The following is a 14,772-nucleotide window of genomic DNA, read 5'->3' as shown; positions in this document are numbered from 1 at the left end:
GTTGGCTCGTGCGGGCCGTACGATGAACCAGAATTGTCCGGGTTATTCGTTTTCAAATCGTTGCACTTTCGAAGTACGTTTTTCTTATCGAGAAATATACCTATTTTGTAAAGTTTCGTGCTACCAAAAACAGTCAAGGTTTAGTTCAATCCACTCGTTTTTTACTCGATCATGACCATGCATTCTCTAATTTTTCATTTTATTTTCCTCGGATAATGCTCAGGGAGCATACCAGTGCCTAAGTACTCTGACAGTGATTTTTTAAGGGCGATAAAAGTCGAGGAAGTATCGCCAGAGCAGAAGCTACATGAAGGTCGTTATTTGTATGAGACACTTAGGACTTTTGCCGGCCGAGCCCATTTATTAGCCTCAACTTGGCTCGATGTATTTGTTCAGCTAGAACACACCACCTCACTACCATCGTAGCATAGAGTCCATACGATCTCATTTCTCCGCGGACGCACTGGGAGTCGCTTCAGCCTCGGTAGCGGAGGCATCTGGAATGATCTCCTCCAACCGCTCTAAGGCTGTCGCCTGCACCGCATACAGTCTTTTCTCGTCTTCGACTGCTTCCTGAAACTCTCCTACGATTTTCAGCAGCAGGTCCTTTTTGATGTTCACAGTGGCAAACACCTGCGCGGCATCGTATCCTGCATCGCGACATGAAATGTACGCGGCCGCGTACGCCACCATAAAGGGAGGGTACAGAAGAACGATGTCTGTGCGGTACGAGTATTGGACCAGTTGCCTAACGAACCATCACAAGCAGATATAATACGTCGGAGTTAGCTTAGCAAAGTGCGCATCAAACATCTAGAGTATTGCATCGGAGTTCTTACCACGCAAGTTGAAGACACTCTTCATGGATGTCAAATTCATCCAAAAATCTACACGGCAAAAGAAGAATTAGTCCGAGAAACAAGTAATGTAGTTCAAGCTCACCGCTTGTGGCTAACGCACTGAAGAAGCGATGGGAATGGGTGATGCAGGATCAAGTCGAATTGTAGCGCCTCGATCACGTAGAACTCGCACTCTAGGATGTCCTTGTCTTGGAAAGTGTACATGGACTCGTCTTCGTCGACACTAGCTGTCAAGTTCGCAACGAGTATAATGACCAGTAAATCCTTCTGTGCCAATATTACTGTAGCAGGTACGTAAGCGTACTCGTGGTGTAATGGTGTAGAACGGAAGCAACAGTAGTGAGTGATAGCTGACTCTCTTCCACCTTGGAAGCAAGGAAGAACACCGTCCCGACGACCAAGTGCGGATCAAAGTTCACGAAGCTTTGCCTGCAATGCAGCAACATAATTCAAATTGTCAATGAGAGTTTTGTCCCCGTAGGCTCGAGAAAGACACCCCCGACGTACGTCTGGTAGAACCGCCGATAGAAGATGATTGCCGTATAAATAATGATCTGGCGGACACGCAGGCGCGGCCCGATCTCCTCCAGCACTGCGGTTCGACACCATAAACGCTGTCAGCACTGCTCCACACGTAGCGTCCACACCTCGACGCCGTCCAGTCTACGGATTCCCCTCAGCTTACTACCCACGCGAGATGTTGGCCAGGTGGATGCTGTCGATCTCGTCGTCCGTCAGGTGCTTGCGGTCCAGCGGGTTCCTCTTGCGCAGGTCGGACTTGGTCACGTCCTTCATCCAGTACAGACTGCAAGGCGGACACGGCGTAGCAAGGCACACGGACGTCAGTTCTGACAAGTCGACAGCGCCTTGCACGCGCAAAGACCCACGTACTAGTGCGTCGAGTGCCAGAAGTTCATGCCCATGGTGGCCTTCGTGTTGTCTCGGAGTATGGAAATTGTGTATTGCAGCGCAGGTGGACGCTAACTGGTTGAAACTGGGAGGTTTTACACCAATCGCGACGGATGTCAGGATCGGGGTGTTTATCTACTCACTATCTGTCACTAGATACAACGGTCACGTTGAACTGAGTTCAACTGCCATAAGCCGAACGGCAGCGCGAAAGACAAGTGCAGAGAAGAAACCCACCGCTGCGGCCGGCGATGATCGCGCCCCCTCGCTCGCTGCTGTTTCTGCCGGCTCTCCTGGCTGTCCTCGTGCAGGCGGAGAAGCCCCCGCTGAGCTACAGATACGCCGACACGCTACGCGATGCTCTGGAAAGGGATCCGCGCCCCATCGTCCACTACGAAGACGACGTCTGGGACGCCAACCGGGACGACCCGACTGGGTTCCTGCGCGGCTTCGCCCAGGACAAGGTGACGGAAGATCTGGGTGGTGTCGTGCTGACTGCGACGCCGCCGCTGCTGAGAGACGGCGAGGATCTGGTGATCTCCTGGAGCGGCGTCAAGCGCCCGCACCAGACGGACTTCCTGGGTCTTAGCTGCGGCCCCAAGGCCCACGACAAGGACTTCCTTGTGAAGGTTGGTATCACGGAGGCCAATGGACCTGGCGCAGATGGCCCCACGCTGCCCAACTCCGTCCGCTTCTCGTCGCTCTACATGATGCGCTGCAACTATACCGTCGAGTACTTCAACTTCCAGCCGAAAGGCAACGTCTTCGCCCCCCTTGCCAAGCTGGAAGTTGGTATGACGGAGGCCTTTACTGCTCCCAAGCAAGGGCACATTGCTTTTACTGAACATAACGACGAAATGTCGGTGATGTTCAACTCGGCGTCTCGTGAGACGCCCGTTGTCAAGTACGGCCTCGATCCTGACGCTTTGCACGAGCATGCAGAGGGCAAGTTCAAGACGTACACGGCTGCTCAGCTGTGCAACCGACCGGCGAATCTTACGAGCCAGCAATGGTTCCGCGACCCGGGCAACATGCACACTGTCATCTTGAAGGGACTGAAGCCCGGCACGCGGTACTTTTACAAGTTTGGCAGTGAAAAGGACGGATGGAGCTCGGTATACTCCTTCATGAGTCGACCAGATGCTTCTGTGAAAAGCGCCAAGTTTATTGCGTACGCCGATATGGGAGTTGACCCTGCACCAGCGGCGACGTCGACGGCTGTGCGTTCGTATCAAGATGTGATGGACGGCTATGACAGCTTCCTCTTGCACTTTGGGGACATCAGCTACGCCCGCGGCCACGCACACATGTGGGATGAGTTCTTCCACGTTATCGAGCCCTACGCGACCAGAGTCCCATACATGGTTAGCATCGGCAATCACGAATATGACTATACAACGGGAGGCGCCAACGACCCCAGCGGAGCCACAGGAAAGGATGGCCGAATGGACTTCCACCCAGAGTGGGCCAACTACGGCGAGGACTCGTCCGGTGAATGCTCCGTGCCCATGTATTACCGCTGGGATGCCCCAGCTAACGGAAACGGTATCTATTGGTATTCGTTCGACTACGGTGGTGTCCACGTTATCCAGATTTCATCGGAGCACGACTGGCGCCGTGGGTCAAAGCAATATAAATGGCTGGAGAACGACCTGAATAGTGTGGACCGGAAGAAGACGCCGTGGATCGTGCTGACGTCGCACCGGATGATGTACACGACGCAGCTGGGTGAAGAAGCCGACTACAAGGTAGCTCAGCATTTCCGCGATGAGGTTGAGGACTTGCTGTGGGAACACAAGGTGAACTTGATGCTCGTGGGCCACCAGCACTCTTACGAACGCAGTTGCGCGGTCCGCAACGGAAAGTGTACTAAGGACGGCCAGGGACCCGTTCACATCGTGATTGGCTCCGCAGGCGCTGGTTTGGAAAAGCAAGGCTTCTCGAGCAAATTGGGCGAGTGGAGTGTGAGTCACCTGAACGACTGGGGCTACTTGCGCATCGAATCGACCGAACAGTCGATGAGTGTGCAGTTCATCCTGAACCGCAATGGCGTCGTCTACGACGAAGTCACTCTGACTCCGTGGAACTAAGTGCACCTCGACGGCGCGGCTTTGGCGTGCGATGCATGTCGAAACTACATGTCTTCATTCATATGCTACATTTCATTCCGAGTAGGGGGCTGCAATACCATGCAGCAAATAACGCCGTCACACAAGAAAAATGATCAAGTACTAAGTTGAAATTACGGTCATTGCGTCCGTCAGTCAGCTAGTCTGCCTGCTCGCCGTCTACAAGTCCCGGTCTACGACTTCATCATCGTCGTCCTCAGTTGCCTCTGAAAACTTCGAGTTCTCTTCCTCGTCCTCATCTAAGATCTTGGCGAACTTAGCATCCTGGTCCTCATCTTCTTCGTCGTCGTCCTTGAGGAGGTCCTCGAGATCTGGCACCTTCACGCCGTCAATATTGTCCTGATCCTTCTGAGACATATCGCTCAGAAGCTTGCCGCTGTAAATATCGTCCGTGAACTGCTTGGTCAGCTCCATGTACTCATCGAAGTCCGTGGGCTGGTTCTTCACCCAGACGCAGAAGCACGCGAAAGCAATAAGTCCAACGATACGGTAAATACGCTCGGACGGGTCCGTGGAGCGCAGCGAGTAGAGCGGCACGAACGAGTCGGCGACCGACAGGTTGTCGTCGAAGATGTTAGGCAGCAGCCAGTACTCGTAACCGATCATCCAGAGCATGAAGAAGATGAAGAGGCGCACCACCACGAAGATGGCGATGAAGATAAGGAAGGTGACGGACATGTACCACAGCGCGACCTTGGCCCACTGCGGCCAGATGGGGAAGCACGTAATGGTGAGGAAGCCAATGATCAGCAGCGCCGTCATGATGTTGCGGAGGGTCTTGGAGCCCTCGTACATCCACGTGTAGTATCCCTCCGGGGAGAAGTCCTGCTTGGGGGTGGGCTTCAGCAGCTTCTTGTTCTTGGCGTCGCGCTCCGAGCGGTGGATGTAATCGTTCTGCACCAGCGCGCGGCCGACCGAGTAGACGTCCTCCTTGGTCTTGATCTCCGGGAAGTACTTCTTCGCCATGGGGCTGGCCAGCAAGAACGACGCCAGACGGTCGCCGCGGAAGTACTCGACGCGCTTGCCGAGCTCCACGGCGTGGCGTGCGGGCATGCCCTTGCGTCCACGCAGAAGGTCCGCCATCTTGCGGATGCCCTTCTCCGTCTCCCAGGGCATTTCCGCCGTCTGCATTGGGTCGGGCACACAGAGGGAAACGCGTCAGTGTCGGCGTCCTGGTATTGTTATATCTCGGTCTCCAGAGCAGTTCTGGGGACCGGCGAGACCACGAAAGGAAGGGGACGGGAGATGCGCGCGTACCGTGGACGTGGCTTCCGCCTTCGGGGTGTCTTCGGCGCTCATTCTGCTGCAAGCTTGCTGTCGCTTGATCCAACGCGTGGCCTGTTCGATAATGAGGACGCAATCGACGTGCTCCCCGTAAGCAGCAACCGCCTGTTTGCTGTGGCCAATCACAACCCCTCAATCGGCAACTAGTGACGTGTCCGCAAAACTGGTGTAAACTACACCAGTTAGTTACGGACAACATAACGACCACTTATTAATAATTATTGCCGTTTCGATTCCGCCTTTCAACGAAATTGAATACACAATAATTTTGGGGGCGTACCGAGCCAAACTTCGACGCACCCCAAGCTTCCGGCCCAGATGAGCGTCTCCGGCATTGTGCGCCCGCGCTTCGTGTACTCGGGGGCGGGCTCCACACTGCAGTTTCCCCTGGACCTGTCGCCCACGCCCGCAGCTGAGGCCTCCGCCGACGACGCAGCGCCGGAGGGGCGTCTGCAGGACGCGTACTTCGTGGCGCCCGCCTCGCACATCGGTCGCGTCGTGACAGGCGTCGTGTTTGTGGCCGAGCAGAGCCGCGTGAGCCGCACGTTCGCCGCGGGCGCCGGAGCCACCGACCGCTTCGGCCTCACGACCATCTCCTTCGCCGACAAGCTGGCGGAGCAGGGCTACAAGGTGCTGGTGCTGGATCTGTTCCAGGAGGGTAAGGCGACGCCGAGCGACAGCGCCACGCAGGAGCACGTGGCCATCGTGCAGCAGGCGGCACTATATCTCAAGCAAAAGCACGACGTGCAGCGGGTGGGGCTCTGTGGAGTGGGGGCAGGAGCGGATCTTGCGATTAAGGTGGCGATGGAGAGATCCGCGGCCATGGACTGCGTCGTCGCCATGTGCCCCAAGGGCCTCGTGCCCTGGAATCCGATCGGAGAGGGCGAGAGTGTAGATGCAGCAGAGGCCACGTCGCCAATTCTCCCGTTGCTGCTGCAGCTGGGGGAGAAATCGCCCTACGCTGGATCCGAAGCGGTACGGTTGGGATGTTACGGGAGAGGTAGACTTGGAGATCCATGCGACTGACAGTGCTTGGTGGATGGCTTTATGTTGATTGCTGCAGTACCAGACGCTGCTGAGCTCGTGCGCAGCTAACCCGCAGGCTGCTACGTCGCTCAAGGCGTCGCTGTTTGTGAATCAGCAGAGCGGCTTTGCGTTTTCCAACATCACGGATGAAGACGCCGCTACGCAGGCAATCGCGGAGATTCTGGACTGGCTGGTGCAGCACCTGCATCGCTTTCAGGTGGCTGCGGCTACCAGCGATACCGACCCGTGGTGGCCCCAAGGTCGCAACGGACCATTCTTCAACGTGGGTTTGCGCACATGGCAGGAGTCGCGGACGACCTGGCTTACTGCCACGCAGACCCGGTGAGTAGTTGTCGATTGGTGAGAGAGGTTGTTATCCCCCAGGTACTGATCATAGTTGTCTTGCAGCCCGCCTCGTCCGCCACCAGTACCTGCTCATTTGCTGTTCGACGGGTTATCATCCGTGCGCCGGACCTTTGACCTGCCGCAGCGCATGCGCCTTGGCGACGTCATTGAATTGTTTGCCGAGATCTGGGACGTGCAACAATAGCCGCTGAGTTCCCAGCGAAATCTACGAAGCCAAGACCAGTTATCCAGACAACTTGTCAATCCACACGTATCAGTAGCTAACTCCCGTTCCGTATCGCTTCATCTGCATGCGCTCTCATGTTTACACAACTCTCACACTTTTGTCGTCATGGATGTTGAGCCAACAAAACGGTTCCAGCAAGCTGTTCTCTTCACCGTGGCCAGGAAAGGTGACGCTGGACGGATCCCTTCCTATAAATTTAGAGGTGGCATGATGAGGTGTCGGGAATGGCTAAACTTGGCAGGAAACGACAAGCAAAAGGCAATTGGGAAGTGCACATTGCGGCGAAGCGTCCGAGCGATAGCGGTAAGGCGAGCTCGTAGTAAACGCTGTGGCAATGAGCGGCAGAGTCCAAGAAGATCCAGCCGGCGGTGGACCTGAAACAGCGTCACTTGAGGGGAAGTTGCTTGGTGATGATGCTGGACTGGAGGCAACATCGCTCGAAACACTGGAGAATGATTTCCAGGAAGTGCTAGCCGAGTTGGAAGGAGATAAAAGCTTGGAGCGCTTTCGACTCGAGTACGAGAAACTACATCGAGCACTGAAGAAATCAAATGGGCAAGAAAAGAAGCTCATCAAGAAGTGCCGCGAACTGAACGCTGAAATTATCAACAATGCTGCTAAGGTGCAAACGGCGCTTAAGCTCTCACAGGAGGACCAAGCCAGCATTGCGTCGTTGAAGAAGGAGATGGAGAAGGCTTGGAAGATGGTCGACGCATCCCACGAGAAAGAGTTACGCGCCAAAGAGACGATTCAACAGCTCAAGGATGAGATTATCAATCTCGGTCGACTCGTAGAGCAAGGCACAGGACTAAGTGCTGGTCAAGAGAGTATGCTGAAGGAGGTCATGCGTGCTAAAGAGGAGCTGATGCGTGCTAACGAGGAACACGAGATCAACGCTAAGAAGGATCACGAGCGTATGCAAGAATTGCATCGCCGTCTTAGCGAAATGGACACCCTGACAGCTTCCCAAAAAAGTGATATTCAAACTTTGAAGGACCAACTTGCTATGAAGGCGGCAGAACAAGAGCGCGAGATGCGGCGCAAAGAGCGCCTGGATAAGGAGATCAAAGATGTGAAGAGCAAATTGGAAAAGAAGACCATGGAGCAGACTCAAGGAGCGACTGAGCTCATTCGCTTGCAGACACAAGTCGGTGGACTTGAGAAGCAACTCGCTGAGGCTCGTGGTACAATGGACAAATATGTTCGTGACTATGAGACGCTCTTCGGGCGTACCCAAAAACTTACGGACCTCCTGAACGAGCAGAGTGACAAGACGATGCAACTCGAAGTGGAGCGCCGTAACCTCGAAAACGAGCTGAAAGCCCGGCAGGATGAAATCCACCGAGTGAAGCTCGAGAAGGGCACAGTAGAACGCAAACTGGACAAGGAGAAGCGACAGCTTCAACAACTCGAAGAAAAGCTAGAAGGAGAACACACTGCAAAACTGGTGCTGCAAACTCAAATCAAGAGCATGCAGCACGACCTAGATCTGGACAAAATCAATGAAGACCATGCACGAACGGAACTGGAGGCGTTGGAGCGAGAGAAAGCAATGCAGACGAAGCAAACTCTAAAGGCTGAGGGCAAAGTTCGCCGTGCGCAAGATGAAATCAAGACTAACGAACGCGTAGCGAAGAATCTGGAGCAAGAGCTAGCAGGATTTAAGCTTGAAGCGTCGAAGCAGCGTAAGCTGATTTACCAGTTGGAGAAGGAACGCGAGAAATATGGCATGGAGGCTGCGGAGCAACGCAAGCTTTACTTGCAGGCGGAAGAAGAGGTCAAGTTGAAAGAGATGCGGAATCATGACTTGCAGAAGAAGGTGCACGAAGGTGAAACAAAGCTGAAGCAGCAGCAACAGCTTTACGAGGCTGTTCGCAGCGAACGCAACCTCTACAGCAAGAACCTTATCGAATCGCAGGATGAAATTGCCGAGATGAAGCGTAAATTTAAGATTCTCACACACCAGATCGAGCAGTTAAAGGAAGAGGTCGCTGCCAAGGATGTGGCGCTTGTAAAAGAGCACTTCGACCACCAAAAGGTTGAGAAACAAAAGGAGCAACACAAGAGCGAACTTGCTCGATTACGTGCACTCCTGGCTGCGAATGAAGAGACCATCAACAATCAGGACGCTGAGGTGCGCAAACTCAGCACCCTGATTCGACGGATGGATGATGAGGCTTTGGAGCAGCGTAAGGAGTATGACCAGGTCATCAACGAGCGTGACATACTAGGAACGCAACTCATCCGACGCAATGACGAACTAGCGCTTCTATATGAAAAACTCAAGATCCAGCAGTCCACGCTAAGCAAGGGTGAAGCTCAGTACCAAGAGCGATTGCAGGATATTCGCGTTCTCAAGCTGAAGGTGACAGATCTCAAGCGCGAATTGTACATCGCCAAGCACCAAGTGGGTCAAGCTGATGAGCTTAAGCGTGAAGTGTACCATCTTCAGCGTGAGTTGTTGCAGGAGAAAACAAAGGTGAAGGCACTATCAGAGGAGCTAGAGAACCCTATGAACGTGCATCGGTGGCGCAAGCTTGAAGGAAGTGACCCAGCGACATATGAGTTGCTACAAAAAATCCAGACGCTACAAAAGCGACTTATCCAGAAGACGGAGGAGGTCGTAGAGAAGGAGCTCGTAAACCAAGAGAAGGAGAAGCTATATCAAGAGCTCAAGGCAATTTTGGCTCGGCAGCCTGGACCTGAAGTTGCAGAGCAACTCAGCTGGTACCAACAGGTCGTACGAGAGAAAGAAAAACAATTAAAGAGCTTGCTCAGTGAGCAAAACATGTTTCAGGCGAAGGAGCACGAGCTTAAATTCGAGATCGAGCGGCTGGCACGGGAATTGCACGAGTTCAAGCGCAAATACTACAAGAAGAAACTGGAAGCCAAGATGAAGGACAAACAGCCTGTCGTACTACCTTCACGAAACCAGCAGCAGTCCCAGCAAACGCAGCTGCCAAACATTCCAAGCAATAACAGTAGTAAAGGTGCTAGTCGACCGAGTCCTGCTGAGGCGCAGCGACAACTAGCGATAGCCGCTGCAAACCGCTTTGTCGGCGGGGGCTTCAGTCTCAATCAATAGTACACATCATTCAAGAATCCTATTCCCGCGCTTTAACTGCCTTGTTTGACATGGTGTAGAGAACAATGAAATGAACGTGTATTGTGGTCTCGAAGTTACTTATGTTTTCGCGCCACCCTACAGCTCGTCCTTCTCATCAGCAACTGGCTCACCAGTTTCCTCGGCATCGTCTGACTGAGGGAGCTCAATCTCCTCCGGCTCGTCCAAATCTTCAGCTTCCGCCTCCTCTTCATCAACCTCCTCCTCTTCCTCTGGAACCTCAATCTCAGGCTCCAGCTCCAGACTGTCAATGCCCATGCTGCTCTTCATGATGCGGTGAATGCGAGCCGAGAAGCGGTTGGTGTCCGCCATGTCAAAACCCGAGTTAATGAGCGCTGTATCGTATAGCAACCAGGCGAGGTCCTTCGTCTCCTCCTTCTCAGGGTCGCTCACCATCAGACCGTTCAGTTTGGAAACGATAGGGTGGCGAGGGTTAAGCTCCAGAATCGCAGATCCGGTGCCGTACATTGGCGAGTTCTTCTCACCGCTTCCAAAGGTCTGAGCCTTCATAATGCGTTGCATGTTAGCCGAGTAGCCCCACTGGGACGTCACCATAACGGCAGGGGAGTCCACCACACGCTGTGACATCGCCACACGAGAAATCTTGTCGCCGTACAGCGTCTTGAGCGCCGTCGTGAGGGCCACGTACTTGTCCGCGTATAGCTGTTCACGCTTCTGCATGAGTGATTCGTCCTCGTCGCCAAACTTGATGCCCTCCTTAGTGATCGACACCAGCTTCTTGCCGTCAAACTCCGACATGTGCGACACCATGTACTCATCCAAAGCGTCGACGAAGTAAAGGACCTCGAGGCCCTTAGCGCGCATCTTCTCCATGAACGGAGACTTCTCGCAGGCTTCAGCATTTTCGGCAGCGATGTAGTAAATTGTGTCTTGCCAGTCCTTCATGCGGTCAACGTACTCCTCCAGCGAGGTCCATTTGCCATCGCTCTGGCTAGTCACGAAGCGCAGCAGCTTGACCAGCTTACCACGGTTAGCAGCATCGTCCATCACGCCAAGTTTGATGTTCTTGCCGAACTCCTCCCAGAACTTGTTGTATGCTGCATTTCCATCTTCCTCCTTCTCCTCCTCTCCTTCCTCTTCAGCGCTCTCCTCAGATTCCTTCTTGGTGTCGGCATCAGACTCGGCATCAATCGAGGTTTCCACCACCTCGTCATCGTCGTCGTCCTCGCCGTCGTCCTCATCGTCGTCCTTCTCGGCTAGCTTGCGCAGCATCTCCAAGACCTTGCGGACCAGCTTCTTGCGAATGACGCGCAGGATTTTGTTCTCCTGCAGCGTTTCACGAGAAACATTGATGGGCAGGTCGTCCGAGTCCACGACGCCAGCGATAAAGTTTAGGTAGCGTGGCAGGAAGTCATCAAAGTCATCGGTGATGAGAACCTTACGGACGTACAGTTTGATATCCGCCTTCTTGTTCTCAAAGCGCGTGTACAGATCACGAGGAGCTTGGCCAGGAACGTACAGGATCGACTTGAACTCGATCTCGCCCTCGGCCTGGAAGTGAATCCACGTCAACGGGTCCGTGATGTCGGTCTTCTGCAACGAGTGGTAAAAGCTTTCGTACTCTTCGTCACTGATATCGTCCTTGGAGCGCGTCCAGATGGCCTTCACCTCGTTCACACGCTCCCAGTTCCACACCGTGCGGGTTTCCGTGCGCGTCTTGGGGGCTTTCTCCCCCACGTCTTCCTCCACGGCCTCAAGCTCTTCGCCATCCTCACTGGTCTTCTCAGCGTCCTTTTCCTCGTCTTCCGGAGCCTCCTCAACATCAGCAGGCTCCTCTTCAACCTCGTACGTCTCCGTAGAGCTCGAGTTCACGTAGATGGGGAAGTTGATGAACTCGCTGTAGTGACCGACGAGGCTCTTGAGCTTGTCCTGGTCCTGGAACTCGGTGGCGTCCGACTTCAGGAACAGCGTGATCTCGGTACCGCGGCCCAGCGTGTCACCGCGCGGGTCCTTGGTGATCGTGAAGGACGCGTTGGCATCCGACTCCCAGATGTACTGGTCGTCGTCGTTGTTCTTGCTCACGACGCGCACGCGGTCGGCCACGAGATAGACAGAGTAGAAGCCCACACCGAACTGGCCAATAAGGCTGCTGTCGTCCGTGCCAGCCTGCATGGCCTCGACGAAGTTGGCCGTGCCGGACTTGGCCACCGTGCCGAGGTTGTTGACCAGGTCGTCCTTGGTCATGCCCACGCCCGTGTCGCGGATGGTGAGCGTGTGCGCGTCCTTGTCGAAGCTGATGCGGATCTCCAGGTCGCGCAGCTTGCCCAGCAGCTCGCTGTTGGACAGCGCCAGGAAGCGGATCTTGTCCAGCGCGTCCGAGGCGTTCGAGATGAGCTCGCGCAGGAAGATCTCCTTGGTGCGGTACAGCGAGTTGATGAGGATGTCCATGAGGCGCGAGACCTCGGCCTGGAACGCGAACGTCTCGCCGCCGGTCATGGGCTCGTCGTCCAGGTCGTCCACCAGCAGATTCGGCGTGCTTCTTCTACGTGTACACCGAGCAACACAGAGATCACGTTAGCGAGGGACGGAGACAGAGGACGACGGGAGTGGACGCACCCCAGCACGTCCTCCGAGCCCGGGGACACGTCAGCGCGGGCGCTGCCCGTGGACAGCGCGCTGAAGCACAGGGCCACGGCCACGAGCAGCAGCAGCAGCGACGAGCGGCGGCCTCCCTTCATCGCGGCGGATCGGCGGTCTCGGCTTTGGATCTTGCAGGCGAAAATGAAAATGATGCTCGACGGATTTGATGCGGTCGGTCGCGCGTCGGTCGGTCGGCCCCCCATGAAAAAAAAAAGCGATCTTTCTGCGGATCGGTTCATAACCGCCACGTGTTAACCGCGAGTTCGATTCTAGAATTCCTATCAAACGGAATGTTCATGCGGTTGCATAGAACGCTGCTCGTGATTGGCTAGTCGCCAAACTGCTGTAACTGCCAGCCGTACTCAGACACGAAGCGCAACGACGATGAAGGCGACGACGATGGCTTTCGCAGTGGCGGCAGGGCTGCTTCCTGCAGCACTTGGGTGGACCGATAGGTAGGAGAATCGTGTCCTTCAATGGAAAAGGGAAAAAAAGACGTAAAGTTGCCGGTATTTGCTGCCAGGTGGGACCACTCCAAACGCTTCAACGCTGCGGGCCATGGTCAGCTCGACTGCGACGGCGAGAGCCAGCCTGCATCCTGCTGCAGTGCGTTGCCGTTTCCTTATCAATTGGAGTTGTTAGTGACAGTGGTGCTGATGACGTGCTGCTTGCTGTGCTGAAAATGATAGTCTGCAAGTCCATCGTGTTTGAGATCGAAACACAGCTCAACAATACGCAGGTGAGCACTGCACTCCATCGTCTTGGAAACACCCAACCAAGAAGGAGGACAACTTCGCTAACGTTGTGGTAATTCCTATGGCTGACAGAACGACCATGACATGGACGTTGTGTTCCGCATCAGCGAGGAAAAGAAACAGATTAAATACTCGCGCAGCGAGGTATGCGCTGTACGGGCCCATTTACACCGCTTCACTTGTTTAACTTCCAATATGCTGCCGCGCTACATGCGGGATTCGTGACAGGCTCGCATTCTCGAGGTTCTGGATGACGTGTGCGAGCAAGTCCCGCTCGAGCTTCCGGGCAGCAACCACAAGTCCAAGCGAATGCTCAGCGCGGCGGTATGTGATGCAAAATCCTCGTTAAGCTTAGTTTGTTTCTACATGCCTAACCTGCAGTTGTGCCACCGTAGTGCAACGATTTTGTCGGTGAGTACGAGGACGAGCTCACTCGCACCTTCTTCGATGATTTTACCCCGGCAAAGGAGAGGGTGTGTGTCAGTAAACTGCAAGGTAATCTAGGACGTGCTCGTTATTCTGCAGTCTAGGTACACGCATCGGCACACTAACACTTTCTTTTGGACAGTTTGCCCTCAACCTGATAAAACGTCAAAGTTCGAGGAGCTCTAACGGCGCCACGCCGCTGTCGCACAGAAAAATCTCACTAGAGCGATCAGAAGCAGAGAAAATAGACCCAACCCGTACAAAGATCGGTGTAGTAGTAGCATCATTGGCAGCTTAAAGACAAGACAATGCTACACACATATCGTTCGAACCACTTTTTCCTCTGCTACGCTTCGCTGCCCGAGCAAAATCAGCTCGGACACCAGTACTTCAGCCCAAAGCCTCCTGGGCGGATTCCTCATCGCCATCCTCGCCCCAACACGACGGCTTGCCCTTCCGCCATCGCTCCTCCAGCTTTTCCATTGTGCACTCGAACAGAGGTTTGTGGATCTTGCGGTTCACGATGTTGTGTTGCTCGCACAGCCACATGGAAAACGTCGTACGCGACTCCACACTACAACATTTTCACTAGCATTAGACGCTACGCACCAACTCCACCGCAAAAGAAATGTCTCCGACGCTTACCGTGGCGGGGACTTGGCAATCTCCTTTTGGAAATCGTCAGCGCAGTGTACGCACGGGTACATGAGCGCCAGCGCCTCAATGAACGTCTTGGCCTTGGCCTGGTACTCCGGCGACGGCTTGTCCGGGTAGTAAATGCCCATCGAGTGGAGCTGTAAGTGTGTGTAAAAGCATCCAGCAATGGTAAGGCTACTGGAGGTTGATCCTATCTCTGTCAAAAGCGCGCACGCACCAGCCCCCAAGTAGCGTTGCCCAGCTCCTGGCGGTCGAGCGGGCAGTCTGTGGCTGGCTTGGGATGCGCAGCCGGCTTCTTGGTCTTCTTGCCTATGGAGCTCTTGAAGAAGTCCATCTTGTCGGCGCACGCCGGCTCCACGCAGTTCGGGTCGCTCTTGGTCGCCACCATCGATACTCCCTCCACCTTCAG

General features: G+C 54.5%; 8 protein-coding genes across 10 annotated transcripts; 4 read left to right on the top strand and 4 right to left on the bottom strand.

Moving 5' to 3' along the window:
• Positions 1-444: 444 nt before the first annotated feature.
• IUM83_04383 (putative cyclin-C) lies at positions 445-1,783 on the bottom strand (the record flags this gene model as incomplete). 2 transcript variants are annotated; one of them, XM_067928462.1, is made up of 7 exons in its annotated part: positions 445-748; positions 840-887; positions 961-1,087; positions 1,165-1,289; positions 1,368-1,452; positions 1,553-1,665; positions 1,752-1,783. In XM_067928462.1, the coding sequence occupies 7 exons, from the start codon at positions 1,781-1,783 to the stop codon at positions 445-447; spliced, it is 834 nt and encodes a 277-aa protein (XP_067792626.1). The 2 variants fall into 2 exon arrangements, with proteins under 2 accessions (XP_067792626.1, XP_067792627.1); XM_067928461.1 differs by having other exon boundaries at positions 1,380-1,452.
• Positions 1,784-2,020: 237 nt separating this feature from the next.
• On the top strand, positions 2,021-3,859 carry IUM83_04382 (putative calcineurin-like phosphoesterase; the record flags this gene model as incomplete). The annotated part of the gene is made up of 1 exon (XM_067928460.1): positions 2,021-3,859. One exon carries the CDS (start codon positions 2,021-2,023, stop codon positions 3,857-3,859), a length of 1,839 nt encoding a protein of 612 aa, XP_067792628.1.
• A 198-nt stretch (positions 3,860-4,057) lies between these two features.
• Positions 4,058-5,197, bottom strand: IUM83_04381 (Non-selective Cation Channel-2 (NSCC2) Family; the record flags this gene model as incomplete). The annotated part of the gene is made up of 2 exons (XM_067928459.1): positions 4,058-5,023; positions 5,156-5,197. 2 exons carry the CDS (start codon positions 5,195-5,197, stop codon positions 4,058-4,060), a joined length of 1,008 nt encoding a protein of 335 aa, XP_067792625.1.
• Positions 5,198-5,500: 303 nt separating this feature from the next.
• Positions 5,501-6,758, top strand: IUM83_04380 (uncharacterized protein; the record flags this gene model as incomplete). Its single annotated transcript, XM_067928458.1, has 3 exons — positions 5,501-6,157; positions 6,246-6,550; positions 6,617-6,758. 3 exons carry the CDS (start codon positions 5,501-5,503, stop codon positions 6,756-6,758), a joined length of 1,104 nt encoding a protein of 367 aa, XP_067792748.1.
• A 376-nt stretch (positions 6,759-7,134) lies between these two features.
• IUM83_04379 (Cilia- and flagella-associated protein 58) lies at positions 7,135-9,885 on the top strand (the record flags this gene model as incomplete). Its single annotated transcript, XM_067928457.1, has 1 exon — positions 7,135-9,885. One exon carries the CDS (start codon positions 7,135-7,137, stop codon positions 9,883-9,885), a length of 2,751 nt encoding a protein of 916 aa, XP_067792853.1.
• Positions 9,886-10,002: 117 nt separating this feature from the next.
• IUM83_04378 (heat shock protein 90) lies at positions 10,003-12,623 on the bottom strand (the record flags this gene model as incomplete). 2 transcript variants are annotated; one of them, XM_067928456.1, is made up of 2 exons in its annotated part: positions 10,003-12,427; positions 12,502-12,623. In XM_067928456.1, 2 exons carry the CDS (start codon positions 12,621-12,623, stop codon positions 10,003-10,005), a joined length of 2,547 nt encoding a protein of 848 aa, XP_067792852.1. The 2 variants fall into 2 exon arrangements, with proteins under 2 accessions (XP_067792852.1, XP_067792851.1); XM_067928455.1 differs by having other exon boundaries at positions 10,003-12,424.
• A 286-nt stretch (positions 12,624-12,909) lies between these two features.
• On the top strand, positions 12,910-13,892 carry IUM83_04377 (RxLR-like protein; the record flags this gene model as incomplete). Its single annotated transcript, XM_067928454.1, has 7 exons — positions 12,910-12,980; positions 13,049-13,131; positions 13,215-13,264; positions 13,353-13,424; positions 13,509-13,604; positions 13,676-13,775; positions 13,849-13,892. The coding sequence occupies 7 exons, from the start codon at positions 12,910-12,912 to the stop codon at positions 13,890-13,892; spliced, it is 516 nt and encodes a 171-aa protein (XP_067792857.1).
• Positions 13,893-14,096: 204 nt separating this feature from the next.
• On the bottom strand, positions 14,097-14,751 carry IUM83_04376 (augmenter of liver regeneration; the record flags this gene model as incomplete). The annotated part of the gene is made up of 3 exons (XM_067928453.1): positions 14,097-14,280; positions 14,352-14,500; positions 14,581-14,751. 3 exons carry the CDS (start codon positions 14,749-14,751, stop codon positions 14,097-14,099), a joined length of 504 nt encoding a protein of 167 aa, XP_067792856.1.
• Positions 14,752-14,772: the final 21 nt, after the last annotated feature.

Source organism: Phytophthora cinnamomi, assembly GCF_018691715.1.
Source record: "Phytophthora cinnamomi strain GKB4 chromosome Unknown Contig33, whole genome shotgun sequence".
NCBI classification, from domain to species: Eukaryota; Oomycota; class Peronosporomycetes; order Peronosporales; family Peronosporaceae; genus Phytophthora; species Phytophthora cinnamomi.
The sequence above is the reverse complement of the archived record's forward strand: the minus strand, read 5'-3'. Positions and strand labels throughout refer to the sequence as shown.